This window comes from Oncorhynchus gorbuscha, linkage group LG15 (assembly GCF_021184085.1).
Source record: "Oncorhynchus gorbuscha isolate QuinsamMale2020 ecotype Even-year linkage group LG15, OgorEven_v1.0, whole genome shotgun sequence".
Taxonomy (NCBI): Eukaryota; Metazoa; Chordata; class Actinopteri; order Salmoniformes; family Salmonidae; genus Oncorhynchus; species Oncorhynchus gorbuscha.
The window spans coordinates 37,193,340-37,210,909 of NC_060187.1; the positions used below are offsets into that span (position 1 = coordinate 37,193,340).

The following is a 17,570-nucleotide window of genomic DNA, read 5'->3' on the forward strand; positions in this document are numbered from 1 at the left end:
TAAATCCCACCCCCCAATTATCATCATTGGCTACGTCTTTTTGCTTTGGTCTTAGTGATTGGCTATAATGTATCAAATAATGTTTCCAAGTCCCGAAGTCATCCAAAACTGCAACATTTAACCTAATACGTTACTGTGTTACAATTTGGGATATGCGGCAATACACTCTGTGACGACAAACTGCAATGCAGTGAAACATGGTTAATCGCAATAAACGAGATTATTTCTAATAAGAAATTACTTTTATTTGATATAGAAGTTGAATCGTTATCCTCAAGTGACAAATATGCGTTATCCCAATATTTACATAAAAAAATGCATACCACACTAAATCTGTCATGTACGCCTGCCAATCAAAATCCGATCCGGCTTCTGATGCGTAGGTGATTGGAGGATCTGGAAGAAAGGGCAGGTGCATTTGAAAGTCCAAAAGGGATGGACCAGTTGTGTACGTTGCGGCAGCAGGCAACTCATGGGACAGAAGAAACCCCCTCCAAAAACGCCACACTACCTCAGGTATTTCTTTCTATACCAATTGAATGTTGAGGATTTAGCCTAATGTGTGTTGGCCTACTACATTTTTATCACCTATGTACTACCACTGTAATATTACCTGTAAATGTATTGGTTATGTTTCCCAAAAAGCTAAATGAAGCATTTAAGCATTTAATCAAACTGAGAATAGCCCTGTTTCTCAATGATGCCATTCTAAAAAATATATGGTGGTTTATCACACAAGACTTCATCAAACCTGGTTATTGTTGTATTGTATGCTATGCAAAGGGAAACCTGTTTGAATGCATGTTAAAAGCTAGCAACCCACATGTGTTTGGCAGATTGAAATGCTATGGTGAGAAAATTGGTGTATTTCTTTTCAGTTTCCCTTTCCTGGATGCAAAGTGCTATAAACCAAAATGAAGAGCCTCAAGGCAAAGTTTAAGAAGAATGAGGTAAGAGGCAAGAGTAGGAGACTGTCTCTTACAAAACCATCCACCTCCTGCACTGATATCTACAAACACAGTCAGGTTACGTTTAGAGTTCATAGGTGTATTTAGGTGAAGTAAAAATTATTATTTAAACTTTTTTGGGACCTGATATTGACTGCTATCGGTGGTGATAGAGTGTTCTTTGTCTGATGGCTATCTGTATGTAGGTCCCAGTGCTCACAGTGTGTGTGGGGGGCACTTGGCTGGGTGTCAGTATCACTGAGCAGCAGGGGTACAGCAGGGGAGCAGGCCAGTCTATAGACTGATGCTGTAACCAGAGCTCTCAGGTAGCCTTCAATTATTCAGCCCCCCCTTCACAAACACACACACATTGTGCTGGACACACACATACACACACATTCAAATAATCCTTCATTTCCTGCTATCGCCCCCATCCCATTATGCAGTTGGTTGTAATGTCAAGGTGAAAATAAAGTGATCAATCCCAAGACAAGAACCATTCTGTACTAATTTTGTATAGCCTAATGTCTTAAATGTCCAAGCAACTGGAGCCTTGTGTTTGGTAGCAAGTAGCTAGTAGCTATAGCATTGTGTGGCTATGCTATACAATAAGCTCTGAGTAGAACTCAAGTATTCAACTCCTGTGTGCCTTGGCCTGTTTTATTGAGAGATCCCCAGAGCCTGAGTGATATGGCTGCTCTGCTGGGGTGAAGCTGAGAGGGAACAGAGTAAGTTATTAATCAGTCGATGACTTACCCTCTCACTGGGAGGGATGCTCAGAATTTCATTTAGAGAGATAGAAGGAGAGCGAGAGAGAAAGCGAGAGGGTGGGAGAGATATGGAGGGGGAGCGAGTGGGAATCACACTATGTGGACTAGATGGAGCACAAATCAGGTAGCTTATCATCCATCTTAATTTGTCTCACGATGTTGGTCACACACAAACTACTCATAAGCACACTATAGAGAATAGAAACAGCCTACTTAACTGGTTATTAATGTTGGTATACACTTCCCTCATTTCTACAGAGTTAATCAATTGATAGAACAATGCATAATGCAAACAGTAAAGGATATAGTTACTTTATGACCTCATCTTATGAAAATAATAGATTATATTATTTCACTTATTGTGACAGTTACTTCTAATTCTGTAAGTTGCTGTGTCCAGGTCAGACGAGAGTCGAGTCCGGATGTTATTATTCTATAATATTTATATAGGGTTGAGGGTAGCCTAGCGATTAGAGCGTTGGGCCAGTAACCGAAAGGTTGCTGGTTTGAATACCCAAGCCGACAAGGTGAAAAATCTGTCGATGTGCCCTTGAGCAAGGCACTTAACCTTAATTTGCTCCAGGGACGACATATTATAACAAATTTCACTGTGTCTATCCGGTGTATGTGACAATAAATATATATATTTTTTTTTATCAGCTTGTCCCCTCTGCCCTACCTTGGCATTACCAGCCAGCTATTTTCTCCTCTTTCTGCTGAGCATTCATCTTATCCTGATGCACACAGGCCCAGAGAAAGACTGTGGCTGGGCTAACTAGTCCAAGTAGGACAGCACCGGGAGGGAGAGAGCTGACTGAAATAAATGGACAGACTGTGAGAGGAGGCAGAGAAGACTGTACCAGACTAGGCTGGGGTGAAAAATAAGAAGGGCACCAAAAGAGGGAGGTTTTGTGTGTGTGTGTGTGTGCCAGGTTGAGACTGCAGACTGAGTACGTAGGTCCCTGAGAGCAGCAGCACAGGAAGAGGGGAAGGTGTTTTAGCTGAGAGAGCAGAGCACTGCGTATGGAGAGCGATGTTATCGTGAGACTCAGAGGGCTGAAGCAGTGTGTGTGTTTGTGCAAGAAAGTATAGCCTAATGTTTATCTTTAGTATGTGCATCATCATGTTTCTGTTTTGATACATGCATGGGGTTGTCGATTGTTTTCAGCGAGGTTTATGCTGTGCATTTATGCTTTGTCATTAAGTCAGTGCTAAGTTAGTGCTAAACTCTGAGGCTGTATTTAAGGCCTAGTGGCAATTGAGTAGTGTGTATGTTTGTGTGTGTCAGAATTCTGATCAGGCAGTGCACCGCTCTATGGGTCTATGGATCCTTCCTAGCTCTATCGATCGTCAGCTCTGAGCCTGATGAAGCGTTATTTCTGTCCCTGTTTCAGCTTACTGGTGGTAGGTACACTCTCTTTTACATCCATTTGACCTCCGCTGTCTTTTCATTGTACTTTCTCTCAAAGGGTTACTTTTTCTGGCAAAAACTGCTCAAAATAAATGTTGTGTACTGTGTGTAATGTCCCATTGAAGCAATCAGCTTGTGCCGTATGTCCATCGTCATTTCACTTTGACGAGGCACACAGTATTAGATCTGGCAGTCTCATCTAGACCGATGGTTAGTCATCACTCAGATCTTTGTATAGTATGTAATCAGATAGGGGTCCGTGTTTATTCTGTACTGAATGTACTGTAATTTAGTTAGCTCTGATCATGAGCCCCAGGTTGCAACTGAGTCGTGACCCATCTGTCCCTGTCTCCTCAGAGTCAGGACTGGAGTAAGAGCGATGAGAGACTACTGCAGGCTGTAGAGCAGAACGAGCCTGACAAAGTAGCTGCCCTGATTGTGAAGAAGGGACTTTGTCCCACCAAACTGGACGTGGAGGGAAAGTCAGCGTAAGTACCAGCACTTAGGGCCAGTTTCCTAACAAGCACTTTCAATGGAGAGTCGTTATTGAACTTGCTTATTAGTCTAGGGTTAGGTTTCTTTGTTTCAGAACTAAACTCAGCAAAAAATGAAACGTCCCTTTTTCAGGACCCTGCCTTTCAAAGATAATTCATAAAAATCCAAATAACTTCATTGTAAAGTGATTAAACACTGTTTTCCATACTTGTTCAATGCACCATAAATAATTAATGAACATGCACCTGTGGAACGGTCATTAAGACACTAACAGCTTACAGATGGAAGGCAATTAAGGTCCCAGCTATAAAAACTTAGGACACAAAAGAGGCCTTTCTACTGACTCTGAAAAACACTGAAAGAAAGATGCCCAGGGTCCCTGCTCATCTGCGTGAATATGCCTGAGGCATGTTGCGAGGAGGCATGAGGACTGCAGATGTGGCCAGGGCAATAAATTGCAATGTCCGTACTGTGAGACTCCAAAGACAGCACTACAGGGAGACAGGATTGACAGAGGATCCTCCTCACAGTTGCAGACCACGTGTAACAACACCTGCACAGGATCGGTACATGCGAACATCACACCTGTGGTACAGGATGGCAACAACAACTGCCCGAGGTACACCAGGAAGGGTGATGGTCGGATTTGCGTTTATCGTTGAAGGAATGAGCGTTACACCAAGGCCTGTACTCTGGAGCGGGATCAATTTGGAGGTGGAGGGTCCGTCGTGGTCTGGGGCGGTGTGTCACAGCATCATCGGACTGAGCTTGTTGTCATTGCAGGCAATCTCAACGCTGTGCGTTACAGGGAAGACATCCTCCTCCCTCATGTGGTACCCTTTCCGCAGGCTCATCCTGACATGACCCTCCAGCATGACAATGCCACCAGCCATACTGCTCGTTCTGTGCGTGATTTCCTGCAAGACAGGAATGTCCGTGTTTTGCCATGGCCAGCAAAGAGCCCGGATCTCAATCCCATTGAGCACATCTGGGACCTGTTGGATCAGAGGGTGAGGGCTAGGCCCCCCCCCCCCCAGAAATGTCTGGGAACTTGCACGTGCCTTGGTGGAAGAATGGGTTAACATCTCACAGCAAGAACTGGCAAATCTGGTGCAGTCCATGAGGAGGAAATGCACTGCAGTACTTAATGCAGCTGGTGGCCACACCAGATACTGATTGTTACTTTTGATTTTGACCCCCTCTTTGTTCAGGGACAGATTATTCCATTTCAGTTAGTCACATGTCTGTGGGACTTGTTCAGTTTATGTCTCAGTTGTTGAATCTTGTTATGTTCGTACAAATATTTACACATGTTAAGTTTTGCTGAAAATAAACACAGTTGTGAGAGGATTTTTTTTTGCTGAGTTTACTAGTGTTGATGATCTTGTTGATTATCTTCATCACCATAAGGACATGATCTCTTCCTGGTAGGTTCCATCTCTGTGCGTCTCGGGGTCGTCTGGACTGCTTGGAGGTCATCCTGGCTCACGGGCCAGACATTAACGTGACAGATGGTACAGGTGAAACGACAGTCTCATTAACTGAACATGTTGTTAACACATTTAGTGTCACGGACCTCCAAGGTAACGCTTTGTGGCTATACCTGGTCAAAACAATTACAACATGCTCTCTTGCTACTCTCATTCTTTCCTTCTCTCTCTTGGTGATTGAAATGGCCTCATCAACCCCAAGGCTTCAGTGCCCTTCACCTAGCAGCAAAGAACTGCCAGCCTGAGTGCCTGAAGAGACTATTACAGGTGCAATAAACAGTCAGACACAGTTAATATTACTACGATACATGGAAAATAAGGTATGCAGTTATCATGCATTTTTGGTGAAATGCGTCTCATATTCCCACAGGAGAGATTGTCTGTAGACTCCACAGACAGCTTTGGCCGGACAGCTTTGCATCACGCAGGTCTGCAATGCACTAGCTACTGTATAATACAATTGATTACAGCACTGTATGTGTAACACTGTAAACAACTCAACCCTTTTGTACCTTCCATTTGTTTCACTATGGTGCCTGTCCATCTTCCTGCAGCTGTGAGTGGCTGCTTGTCCTGCACTGAGACTCTGTGGGACTTCAAGGCCAGTCTGGATGCCCAGGACGGGGTAAGTGGCGTAGGCCTTAGACCGTCTCTGTACGGCAATAGCCACCAAGTCAGATCCAGGAGAGCTAAAGGGTGTGCAGGGTTTTGTTACAGCCCATCACTAACACACATGAAACAATCAACCATGTTAAGTCATTGTGGCCTCGCTATCTCAGGATGGGGTGACCGCGCTGATCCTAGGAGCCCAGATGAGCAGAGTGGGGCTGTGTGCTTTCCTGTTGGACCGAGGAGCCAATCCCAACATACAGGACAGCCAGGGCAGGTACTTCAACAAGACTCAACAAACAAGGCTTTGTATTAGATTGACTTATGCAAAACAAACTGAACATTATTTTTTTTAACCTTTATTTTACTAGGCAAGTCAGTTAAGAACAAATTCTTATTTTCAATGACGGCCTAGGAACAGTGGGTTAACTGCCTGTTCAGGGGCAGAACGACAGATTTGTACCTTGTCAGCTCGGGGATTTGAACTTGCAACCTTTCGGTTACTAGTCCAATGCTCTAACCACTAGTGTTTCATAAGGGGCTAAATATATGTTATGTGTCCTCTTATGTTCTTGATCTTGTGTTTTTTTGTGTGTTGTAGGTCAGCCCTGATGCTGGCCTGTGAGAGTGACAGTGCAGAGACTGTGGAGGCGTTGCTAAGGGGAGGGGCTAACCCACATCTGGCCGACGCCCTCGGACACCACGCCGTCCACTACAGCGCAACTGCCGGCAACCAGCGCATTGCACAGCTGCTGCAAAACAGAGCTCCAGGTAACCAACGGTAACCTTTGGTTGTCTTACCCGCTGACTGCAATTCCATTTCAATTTGGATTTTTACAATGGTTGAATTGGAATTTCCATCCACCCTCTGAATTGAAATGGAATGGACCCCGACTATGCACTTGCAGCCCTACTTTGGGCTCTGGCAGTGACAGTCTGGTGCATATAATTATAATCGATAGAATAGACTAATTCAAATCAATATTCCCTGCTGGGTGAACGGAGGCCATATTTGGTGTACCATTTCAAATGTTTAATCAATTGACATGGTAACTGCCACAAAACGATGTCTGCTATTGGGTGTACTGTACCAAAATCCATGGTCCTTTATCCTTTCTATCAGATGTAATTCTATGGTCTGGGTTATGGCCTCAATCTGGTCCCCCAGGAAATGGCTGTAATGTGAGGAAGTCGATGAAGGAGACAGCTGGGGGTAATTGTAACAGGCTGAAACAGAGAGGGAAGGCTTGCTGCACTTTTATCTTTAAACAAAGGCTTGCTGATTTAGGAAAAACAGATGTGTGCTTTGTTTGAAATGGAGGGGAATGAAAATAGAGCCGTCCCTAAAATGTCTCTGGTGTATCTGATAAATGAGGAGTTTTGTAGCTTACAGCTTACAGTAGGGCTGTTGTGTGGTGGTACACTGTTGTGTGGTGGTACACTGTTGTGTGGTGGTACACTGTTGTGTGGTGGTATACTGTTGTGTGGTGGTATACTGTTGTGTGATGGTACACTGTTGTGTGGTGGTATACTGTGTGCGACAGGATATAGAAGGATTTTTTATTTAGCTTTTGGGGATATGCTTTTGTGGGTAGTGGGTATGCTTTTTAGCTTTAGCTGCAGTGTAAATCATTGCGTGTGTGTGTGTGAGTGTCTTGAATCTCAATGGACCAGAGGTTAAAAGGCCTTGCCGTTTGTCTCTCCCATGCATACGTAGCCACTGAGGGCAATGGAGAAGAGGTAACTTACCACTCATCATTTCATTTTCATTTGAAAACATAGCCAGTATTACTGAATTGTGCATAATAGACTTTACGACATAGGAACGAACACCAACTTCTTATCACATGTTCAATCTACAACAACAACTTTTGAACAACAACTGCTGAAGTAATATCTCACAAGGAAAACAAGTAAAAGTCTCATTACAAGACATTTTAGGCGACAGTACTGCTTGCTTTGTTATGGACCTTGTTGCTCCTCTCCTCCTGCTTTCCCCTGTTCCCCTGTTCCTTCTGTTTGTTTGTGCCTCCAGCGACAGCCCCCTCCTCCCCCTCCTCTACCAGGGGGTACGACCCCCCGTAAGAGGAAAGCCCCCCCTCCTCCACGCTCCCCTCCCCAGGTACGACTGCAGCTCCAGAGATGGATGACATAGTTGTTACTTTGACATATCAAAATGCTTTTTGTATGATTCTTACTAACTCTTACTTATGCTGTGATAATCATGCTCATAATAACTTTGATAACCATGTTCCAGGGCTCCCCACCATCTCCTGCCTCCCAGAGCCCTCCTCCCCCTGCCTCTCCTGAGCCTCTGACCCAGAGACCCGCTCCCCTTCCTCAGTCCCCAGAGACGCAGCGCTCTGCTCAGGCTAACCTTGTGAGTTACGTCCCCTGCCACTGCATAGTGTATGCATAGCACCTAGGGTTGCAAAACTACCGGTAATTTACCAAAGTTACCAAATGTTCTGCAAAGTTGGTAATTAATAGGTAATCTATTTGAAATCTTTGTCTATATTGTCCATGAGTTTCTAGTAGATGGTTCAAGAGATAATAGCCTAATTTTAAAAGTATCTAATCAACAATGGCATTATTTTCAATTAACTCTGCAACTCTTCCAACTATTTACTTTTTTTTGCAACTGTCACCAGTTTGGCTGCAAAAAAATGAACAACAAAGACCTATTGACAAAGCTAGTAAAATATATAAAAGTGTAAAAAATATAAAGGATTTTTAATGCTGTAACCCTCTTTTTAAACATCAATGTTATTCAATAAATTGATGGGTTATATTTATGTTAATGTTTCATAGTTTTGTCATATTTAAAAAAAAATTTTTTTAATTATTGTATTATTGTATATATTTTACAAGTGATAAGGCCACACAGAAGACCAGAGATAATAACAGACACCTGTGATCATCTGAATTAACCAGAAAGGCCACTAGATTCTGTTAGTTTACTGGTAAATGTTACCAGTAATATACCCTCCATTTGCAACGCTAATAGCAACTAAGCATACAGGAGATAAAATCTGCTTATTCTTATGGTATACAACCTTAACACATCTCAATTCAACGTACTCATCTTTAGATATACATTTTTAGGATCTGTATTTATGACTGTAGCAGACAGTAACAGACAATACATAGTGAATGACTATCTACTGTATTCAATTTGAGACTGCTAATGAGTACGGTGCTGCTGTGCGACTGTGATATTACTGATGGGTATTGCTATGTGTGTGTCTGTGAGATGGAGGATGAGGAGGTGTTTGAGGAGATCCGCAGACTGCGTCTGGAAAGAGGACGTCTGCTCCAGAAGATCAAAGGTCTGGAGCAGCAGCAGAACAGCGCCCACACTGCCCTGGAGGAGGTACTGCATGCAATGTCCACTTCCGCGCCTGAGTTCAAGCTCAAACGCCTATTCCCTAGAAACCTCTCATATATCTGAAAAGAAATCCGCTGTGAACTCACTCTCTCCCTGTGCTAGCTGACTCAGCTGAGAGAGCGTCTGCAGCAGGCGGAGGCAGAGCGGGACAGGCTGCAGACTGAACTGGAGGAGCTGAAGGCAGGTCAGGTGATCGGTGCCAGTGACTCAGATGACGACATGCTGGACTTCCCAGGTGTGTGCGGGTAGAGAGGGAATACTGCTGGCAGTTTGTTAAATTTGTTAAACTGACCAAATGTTGGATAGATGGACTTAGGCTATAGCAGCCTAATGATCGTCATACCTAGATGATGAATCATCACTCAAATTCTTGCTACTGACATGGCAACAGCTGATGTTTTGATAGTCATAATATGGCATTGATTTACCTCCGTCTATCTTGAAGGTGCTGAGAAGCTGCTCTCCAGGCGGTCGAGAGAGTCTCCCTCTGCTCTGGACGAGGGGGAGGCAGACTCCCTCAACCCCACCTCTCCTGGTGCTGCAGACTCAGACACTGTGGCGGAGCTACGCAAACAGCTGAAGGAGCTGGCCTTACAGAATCAGGAGCTGGTCCTGAAAGTGCAGGTAACACACACACACCAAACACAAACACACACACAGCATTGGCTAATGAATTGATAGAGAGGGAGTTCTTAAAAGGCCCTTCAGAGTCCAGAGTAGTACTGATGATGCTGCTGGTTCAAGGCTGGCTGTGCAGCGTCAGATTGGACCGTTAGTCATAACCACTTTATAGGCCTATGATGTAGTATCCAGCTAGGAATAGAATAATAGCATAACAGAGAGGCACAGAGACTGGTTGCAGGCATTCTTCACTAACTGGGTCATGGTCTGTACAAGTAGACAGAATCGGGACAAAGGGTTACAGCCAGGCTACCATTGGAGGGTGTGTCTGAGGCTGTGTACTGCATGAGAGCTAGTACAAGGGCCGGTATAAAGTCTGAACCTGTCAGCAAGGAGGAGTAGAGGAGTTCTGTGACTGGCGACTTGAGTTTTGACAATAGGAAAATAGGATGCTTAACCTATGATATACATATCACAACCGCTAGAGAATAAACAAACCCTCACTGATTATTTCTGTACTGTGATCTTGTGTGGTTTGCAGATGCTGGAGATGTTTGAGAAAGATGACACTGACATGCAGACATCCGGCCCAGACTTTGTCCCCACGGCTCTGTATGACTCCCTGAGGAGGGAGTTTGAAGCTCTGCAGGAGCATTACTCCCAGGCCCAGGCTTCAGCTGAGGCCTCCAGCATGGCAGGGGATCAGGGGTAAGGATTACCACCCACACCAGCCACCTTCTACCTTCTGGATAAAAGCATCTACAAAATGACTAAAATGTCACATTCACACCACCCACTAGGGTTCGAGTTCAATTTATAGAGGTGCCCTGGGGTGCTGTGCACTACCATGAGGGCACCCCGGTAAGGACTAAAGTATTAAATCAACATGGAAACCCCCATAAGGGTTCAAAATATTAACACTGGTCCAGCTCACTATTTTTAGCATCTTTAAGCCCACTATTTAAGCGTCCGTGTGTAATTTGAACCCTGCCAGCCACAGTATTGTAATTAGAAGATTCTAGCTAACATAATATGCCTCTACAACCATAGTTAAACCTCTCACTTCAGTTCTGATGTTTGTTGTCTTCTACACCTGCATTGCTTGCTGTTTGGGGTTTTAGGCTGGGTTTCTGTACAGCACTTTGAGATATCAGCTGATGTAAGAAAGGCTATATAAATTGATTTGATTTTCTGCAGGTGTGAGGAGGTGGAAGGGGGGAGGAGATGGGGTGTCAGGGGCAGAGGGGAAGGAGCGGACAGAGGAGATGGAGGGGGAGAGCAGTAAGGAGCTGAAGGAGAGGCTGTGTGGGCTGGAGGAGCAGCTGGCCCACTCCCAGTCTGAACTGGAGGAGCTGAGAGAACAGGTGCACCTTGGGGTCTACTCTGTGGAACAGGCAGGGGGCCATGGGGGCGCGGTGGGTGAGACGGAGGGGGCGGGCCAGGAGACACAGCAGCTGAGAGAGAGGGTGAGGGACCTGGAGGCGGTGCTGAAAGAACGAGAGAGACAGGGGGAGGGACAGAGTGAGGGTGAGGGCGAGAGCACAGGGGACAATGACACAGTCAAACAGCTGAGAAAGAAAGTTAAGAAACTACAGGCAGCCCTGGAAGATAAAGGAACAGAAAAAGAGGGCGAAAAGGAGGACGGGGGAGGGGGAGAGTGAGACAGTGAGGAGCCTCAGGGAGAGGGTGAGTGAGCTTGAAGCCGACCTGGCAGAGAGCAAGGAGTCAGGGAAAGCGGAGGAAAGGAGAGAGGGTGTGGTAAAGCAAGAAGGGGAGGTGGTGTGGAGGCTGCAGGGGCGTGTGGGGGAGCTGGAGGAGGAGCTGAGGCAGTGTGTTCCCCGTTCGGAGCTGGACGAGGTGCAGGTGACCCTGGGTCTGCAGTGTGAGCAGCTGGCCAGGGAGAGAGCTGAGGCCAGCCTGAGACTGAACGAGGCTTTACTGGAGCTGGAGAGACTACGCCCCCCCAGCCCCACACACCACCAAGGAGACGACGAGGAGGAGGAAGAGGAGGAAGATAGGTCTGAGGGGTCAGAGCCCTCCATCACATCAGGTGTGTTTCCCTATTGTCTAACTGGTGTCCTGTTATTGTTATACTCCGGTATTATAATATTCTCTACCTTATCGATCATCTTTGCTCTCTGTGGCACAAGGACAAATTATTTCACTGTAGTCAATCACAGTGGTAAGTTTTAAATAAGTTGTTTATAACCATTCATTTGCTGTCATGTAATGACTTTCATGTTTCTCTGAGTTTGTGACGGCAGTTCTGTCAAATCAGAACTCTTTCTGAGGCTTGTCACCAACGTCTCACCAATCAGAGCACTCTCTAAGTCTGTGATATTTTTTCTCTCCAATTAGAGCCCTCCCTGAGACGGGTGAGAGAGGAACTGGAGGTGGCTAGGCAGGAAGCAGCTCAGGCTCTGGACTGTTTGTGTGCGGAACGCGAGGGCCGGGCCCAGGACACCCTCCACATGAGAGACGCAGTGTCCCTGTCCCAACACGCAGAGGCGCTGTCGGCCCTGTCGGAGCAGCTGGCGCAGACAGCCCAGGAGCTGCAGGCAGAAAGGGCCCTGCGATGCCATGCCCAGACTGAGACGGCTAGGCTAGAGGCCCAGCTACAGGCCACACAACAGGACCTTATATCCAGGGAGGAGCACAATAAAGTTAAGGTTAGCTTGACGAGAAATGCATGCAAGCGATGGGGGACTTAGCCTCGGATCGTATTGAGGTTTTAAGTAAATGGATATTAGGCTATCACAAATACAACATATGTTTTAGTACAAATAACTAAATGCCGGAATTGTGTATGACCCACATTTGGCCACGTATGGCACCACTTCTGTCAATCATATACAGCCAGTCCCTCCAGGATTCCACAATTCTGCAATCGCAATTTATTTTGCAAAATCAACAATTCCCTGCATATTATCTGAGCGCTTGCAAATTTGACCAATCACTGTACTATTTCCGCATAAAACAGTAAATCATTGCAATTTATCGCAAAAAAGCAGACCCATCACCGCAGTAGAAAAAAGGGCAAGCAATTTCAACCGATCACTGCACATTTACTGCATAATATAGTTCAATCAAGCCATATGTCAACAAACTCTTTCTCTCATCCACACATTTTTGTGACAAATTGGACAAAATCCTTGCATATTGCCATGCAAAATGTCAGAATTGCCCCAGCAAAATCAAGCATGTTTCCCCGCAAATATCACAATAAAGCCCAGTGAAATCCTGGAGGGACTGGGTAGCCTACACTACAGTACCACAGATAGAACAATGAGACTGATATTTCACCAGATGTATAAATGTGAAGCATCCAGTGATGAGAGGAAGCCCAGTGGCCAGCAGTGGGAGAAGATGGATTTTGGCCAACATTCTGCTAATTTTCTCATCGATGAAACATTTGATCTCCATACAGTTTTCTTTTTCTAAAACTAAAATCTGAAAAAAACTGAGTGGACTGTGTTTTGTGGACTTTACCATATGCCAAAGTTTTAAAAAACAGCGTTGTTTAGGAGTGCAAAGGGCAGATTGTATTATTGCACAAGGGCATGTCACAGTGTCGGCGCTCCCTAATGGAAATTTTCCAATAAATTCTAAAACGCACCAATGGGATCTCACTAGCTCGTGCTTGGCTCGGCCCAACTCCTTGCTTGGCTTGCTCACTGTGATTCATTTTCTCCCACTGAAAATGACATGCTCTGGTCTATCCTGGGTTAGTTGTAAACATCTTTGACTGTACTATGAAAGTAGTACTTCCTGACTTCATGCTGTCTACTGTTCCTGTTGTATCAGTTGGAGCTGCAGCGCGCTCTGCAGGCCAGTGAGAGCAGTGCGGCGGAGGCCAAGGATGCTCTGAGTGTGAAGGAGACAGAGCTGAGAGACATGAGGTCCCAGAAGGCTTTGGAACAGGGCCTGGTGTCCAAGGAGGACCACGAGTCCCAGCGCCTCTCACTGCAGGCCGATATCAACACACTCACCGCCCGATTCAACGACCTCACACGCAAACATGAGAAGACCTGCACCGAGGTGTGTGTGTGTTGTTTTTGTTCTTGTTTACCAAAATACTGAGAATTTGAAGAAAGTTAGAGACAAACATTAACTCAAGAGTTGACCAAAAGCCACATGCTACAGACTACAGACTCCTTTTGCGTTATTTATGTGTGTTCTATATCTCCTTACAGCCTTTTCCCTTCATCTATCTCCCCCCCTTTCTAGAGGCGCTGTACTACTATGGCTGACACTGTAAAACAACACATTTCACTGCATCTATCCGGTGTGTGACAATAAAACATCTTTCTTTCTCCCTGTCTCCCTCCCAACAGGTATTCCAGGTGCAGCGGGAGGCTCTGTTTAATAAGAGTGAACGTCAGGTGGCAGAGGCTCAGCTGGCCACGGCGCAACAGCAGCTGGCTGACCTGCAGGCCCAGTCCAGCCACGTCCAGGAGCTCCACAAAGACATCCAGGACTCCCAGGGCCTGGTCAAGGAGAAGGACCGCAAGGTGAGACAGAGACACAGATGGCAGAAGTTAAATTGAGCAACACTGTACTTTATTTGGAAATCGACCCCTAGACCCTACCCCTTTGTCTGGCTACCCATCCACATCGCTTAGGCCACACGCCACACCAACTAATGTTTCTTCTCCATGATGAGTCTGGATTTGATCTCCTCCCTCATGACTTCTCGAATGCATGACTTCTCGAATGCTAACACATTCAAAACATTTTGATTGGTCAAAGAAACCGATGGGTTGTGCCAGAGCCTGAACACGTGTGGGTAAAATCATTGGCTTTGATACTCTGATTGGTTAGAGACGATCCAATCGCTGATGACTTGTTTTGTACAATGCCCCACTCTTTAACATCAGTAGAAACTACTTTTACGATGGCGGTCTCAGACTGAAAGTACGTTGCGATAAATAAATAGAGCAGTGGAATTCAATTCTGTATAAGTCATCAGGCAACCTACCCCTTGCCCTCTGGTAAGCTGGGTGAAATTTGGCCATGTTACTGTCCATTCCATTTAGATCAACACATAGTGCTGAAGTGTGAGGGCATGAGTGTGATTTGGAACTGAGAAAAAGACCATGGGAAATGAAGGGATCTGTGATCTCCCTATGTAGATAATGGAGCTGTCTAAGGAGGTTTTCCGTCTGAAGGAGGCTCTGGGGGCCCTGAGTCCTCCTCTGGGACTCTCCTCTTCCCACTCCTCTCACTCCCACTCTGAGAGGGTCCCCCCTGTGAACCCTGGCCAGCAGGTGGCGCTGCAGAACAGAGTGGCTGTACTCTCCAAGGAGCTCCAGGTGAGGGCATCACTGAGCCAAAACAAATACTGAGGTTCATGGTTTAAAGAATGCTGGAGCATACTGTCTGTATTGTGTATCTTATTACAGGATTGGGAACGAAAGCACAGACAAGTTGTAGCTGTATACCGATCCCATCTACTGGCTGCTGTACAGGTAAGTACAACTCTATGCACCTTTGTAGAAGACACGTCATTATCGGGTCAGTGCAATATGAAGTGTTGTTGTGTAGTTGAGGGGATGTGAATGAGACTTGTTGTGTCTTCCTCAGGGCCGGATGGATGAGGAGGTCCAAGAGCTCTTACTGCAGATCCTGAGGATGTCACACAAGGACCAGGGTTACTGACCCCCACAGGCAGTGTGCTCCCTGTGCAATGCAAGACACAACGGGCTATGGGACCCACCACTGTACTATACCCTCTACTAACTACAGTATATGTACACACTTACTGAAAGCAACGGGTCTGTTCTGCATACAGTACATGTAGCCTTGGAAAGACAGAGGTTAGCCCCTTCATGACTAGCGTGGAACTGGATAGACATGGACAGGTATGGTTTTCTGGTATCGGAAAGATAAATATATTTATAGATAATTACTTGTATTGAGTAACAAGAATGTATCTCTTGTCTGAATTGTGTGATGAGCCTACTGATTGAATATATTTTGTATGATATTCTTACAATAAAGACGTAGAAAGAAACCAAAATCCTGCCTCTACCTCCTTGTTAAGATGTTTATTTATTGGATAAATAAATACTAAAAGCTCAAAAGTGATAGGACTAACATGCAGAAGCTTTTCATCGATTTCCTCTGTTTTAGGCTAGGCCAGGGATATCGGTGGGGGCTGACAGGTGCTCCCATAAAGCCTGACATCCATTAGCCTAATTTCCTAATAAATCCAGATGAAGGGAGAGTGCTGTGGATTGGGTCCAACACACAATACACACCCTTTAGTTTGTCCATTGTCATCTCACACAATTTGACACGATTTTTCAATTGTTTCTCATTTTAACAGTGCCTTGGTCATGTGACCTACTGACCTCAAACAAAGTTCAGAATGTCCACTAACTACCCCTATATATTGCACATCCTTTAGTTTGTCCATTTTCATCTCACATGTGTTTACACTACATTTTTTAACTTTCTAATTTCAATAGCTCCTTGGTCATTTGACCTACTGGACTCAAACCAGGTTCAGAATGTACACTCAGTGGGCCTACATATTGCACACGCTTTAGTTTGTCCATTTTCATCTCATGTTTTTACATGAATTTTTCAAACTTTCACATTTCAATAGGCTCTTTTGGTCAGAATGTACAGTCAATAGACAAACTAAAAGATGTGCAATATAGAGGGGTAATTAGTGGACATTCTGAACCTTCTTTAAGGTCAGTAGGTCACATGACCAAGGAGCTATTGAAATTAGAGTAATTGAAAAACAGAAAATTCATGTATAATTGCGTGAGATGAAAATGGACAGACAGGTGTGCAGTGTGAAGGACCACTGAGTGTTACATGACCAAGGAGCTATTGAAACTAAAGTTAAAAATGTTAATGTAAAAACGTGTGAAATTAAAATGGAAAAAATAAAGGGTGTGCAATGTGTTGGCATGCTGCGTGTACATTCTGAACCTTGTTTGAAGTCAGTTGGTCACATGACCAAGGAGCTATTTAAATTTGAAAGTTTGAAAAATTAATGTAAAATCTTGAGATGAAAATGGACAAACTAAAAGGTGTGCAATATAGAAGGGTAGTCAGTGGACATTCTGAACTTTCTATGAGGTCAGTTGGTCACATGACCAAGGAGCGATTGAAATTCAAATGTAAAAAAAAGTTTACCTTGTTTACGCTCCCTAACTAATTCAACAGGATACAAAATACCGCTTACATTTCCACATGTTTATTAGCTTTTTAACGCGAATTAAGGTCCAAATCGTGAAAATAAGACCTGTACAATGTTGTGCGCAACACCATGACACTTATTTGGAGTCTGTGGCTGAAATGGTTTGAAAGCGCGAATATCCATCCTTAAACTCTTTTTACCTCGGTCGATTTTTGGTTTGTTTGTTTTGGCACCTCTCAAGACCTGTCATTATCACCATCTATGCACGCAACCACTCACTACTTTCACTTTTAATTTATTTATTTTGCAACCATTCACTCACACTACTGATTACTGACTACACACACTATTGTTACTTGTTTATAGTTTACTTTAGTTAGTAAATATATATTTTTTTGTTGCCTCTTTGTTACGGGAGATGAGCCGGTCCATGAAAAGACCTCAACGGAGCTGAATACCAGCATCTCAAATGTTCTACTGTTTAAGCTCCTGTTCCCCTTAAAGAATATTAGCAGCTCAAAGGTATTGTGCAGTTCCTGAACCTAAATATAAACAGTACCAGCACCCAAAACGAGTACCGGAACATATTTCAGTCAAAGTCAAGCCAGGCACTGATAAGACGCCTATTGTATTATGTTTCCACTGGATCAGAGCATGACATTTGAGTGGTTATCGAAAGGGAG

General features: G+C 44.7%; 2 protein-coding genes across 2 annotated transcripts; both read left to right on the forward strand.

The window, feature by feature from the left end:
* The first annotated feature begins 429 nt into the window (after positions 1-429).
* LOC123997245 (ankyrin repeat domain-containing protein 24-like) lies at positions 430-12,132 on the forward strand. The gene is made up of 19 exons (XM_046301404.1): positions 430-516; positions 879-950; positions 3,486-3,616; positions 5,055-5,143; positions 5,316-5,380; positions 5,484-5,541; positions 5,668-5,738; positions 5,893-5,999; positions 6,324-6,493; positions 7,440-7,462; positions 7,758-7,844; positions 7,980-8,102; positions 8,976-9,095; positions 9,213-9,345; positions 9,556-9,734; positions 10,273-10,439; positions 10,939-11,388; positions 11,519-11,758; positions 12,090-12,132. Exons 2-19 carry the CDS (start codon positions 915-917, stop codon positions 12,130-12,132), a joined length of 2,292 nt encoding a protein of 763 aa, XP_046157360.1. The 5' UTR covers positions 430-516; positions 879-914.
* LOC123997636 (ankyrin repeat domain-containing protein 24-like) lies at positions 11,210-15,750 on the forward strand. The gene is made up of 7 exons (XM_046302071.1): positions 11,210-11,781; positions 12,090-12,400; positions 13,536-13,769; positions 14,066-14,242; positions 14,864-15,043; positions 15,134-15,199; positions 15,315-15,750. The coding sequence occupies exons 2-7, from the start codon at positions 12,203-12,205 to the stop codon at positions 15,387-15,389; spliced, it is 930 nt and encodes a 309-aa protein (XP_046158027.1). The 5' UTR covers positions 11,210-11,781; positions 12,090-12,202; the 3' UTR covers positions 15,390-15,750.
* Positions 15,751-17,570: the final 1,820 nt, after the last annotated feature.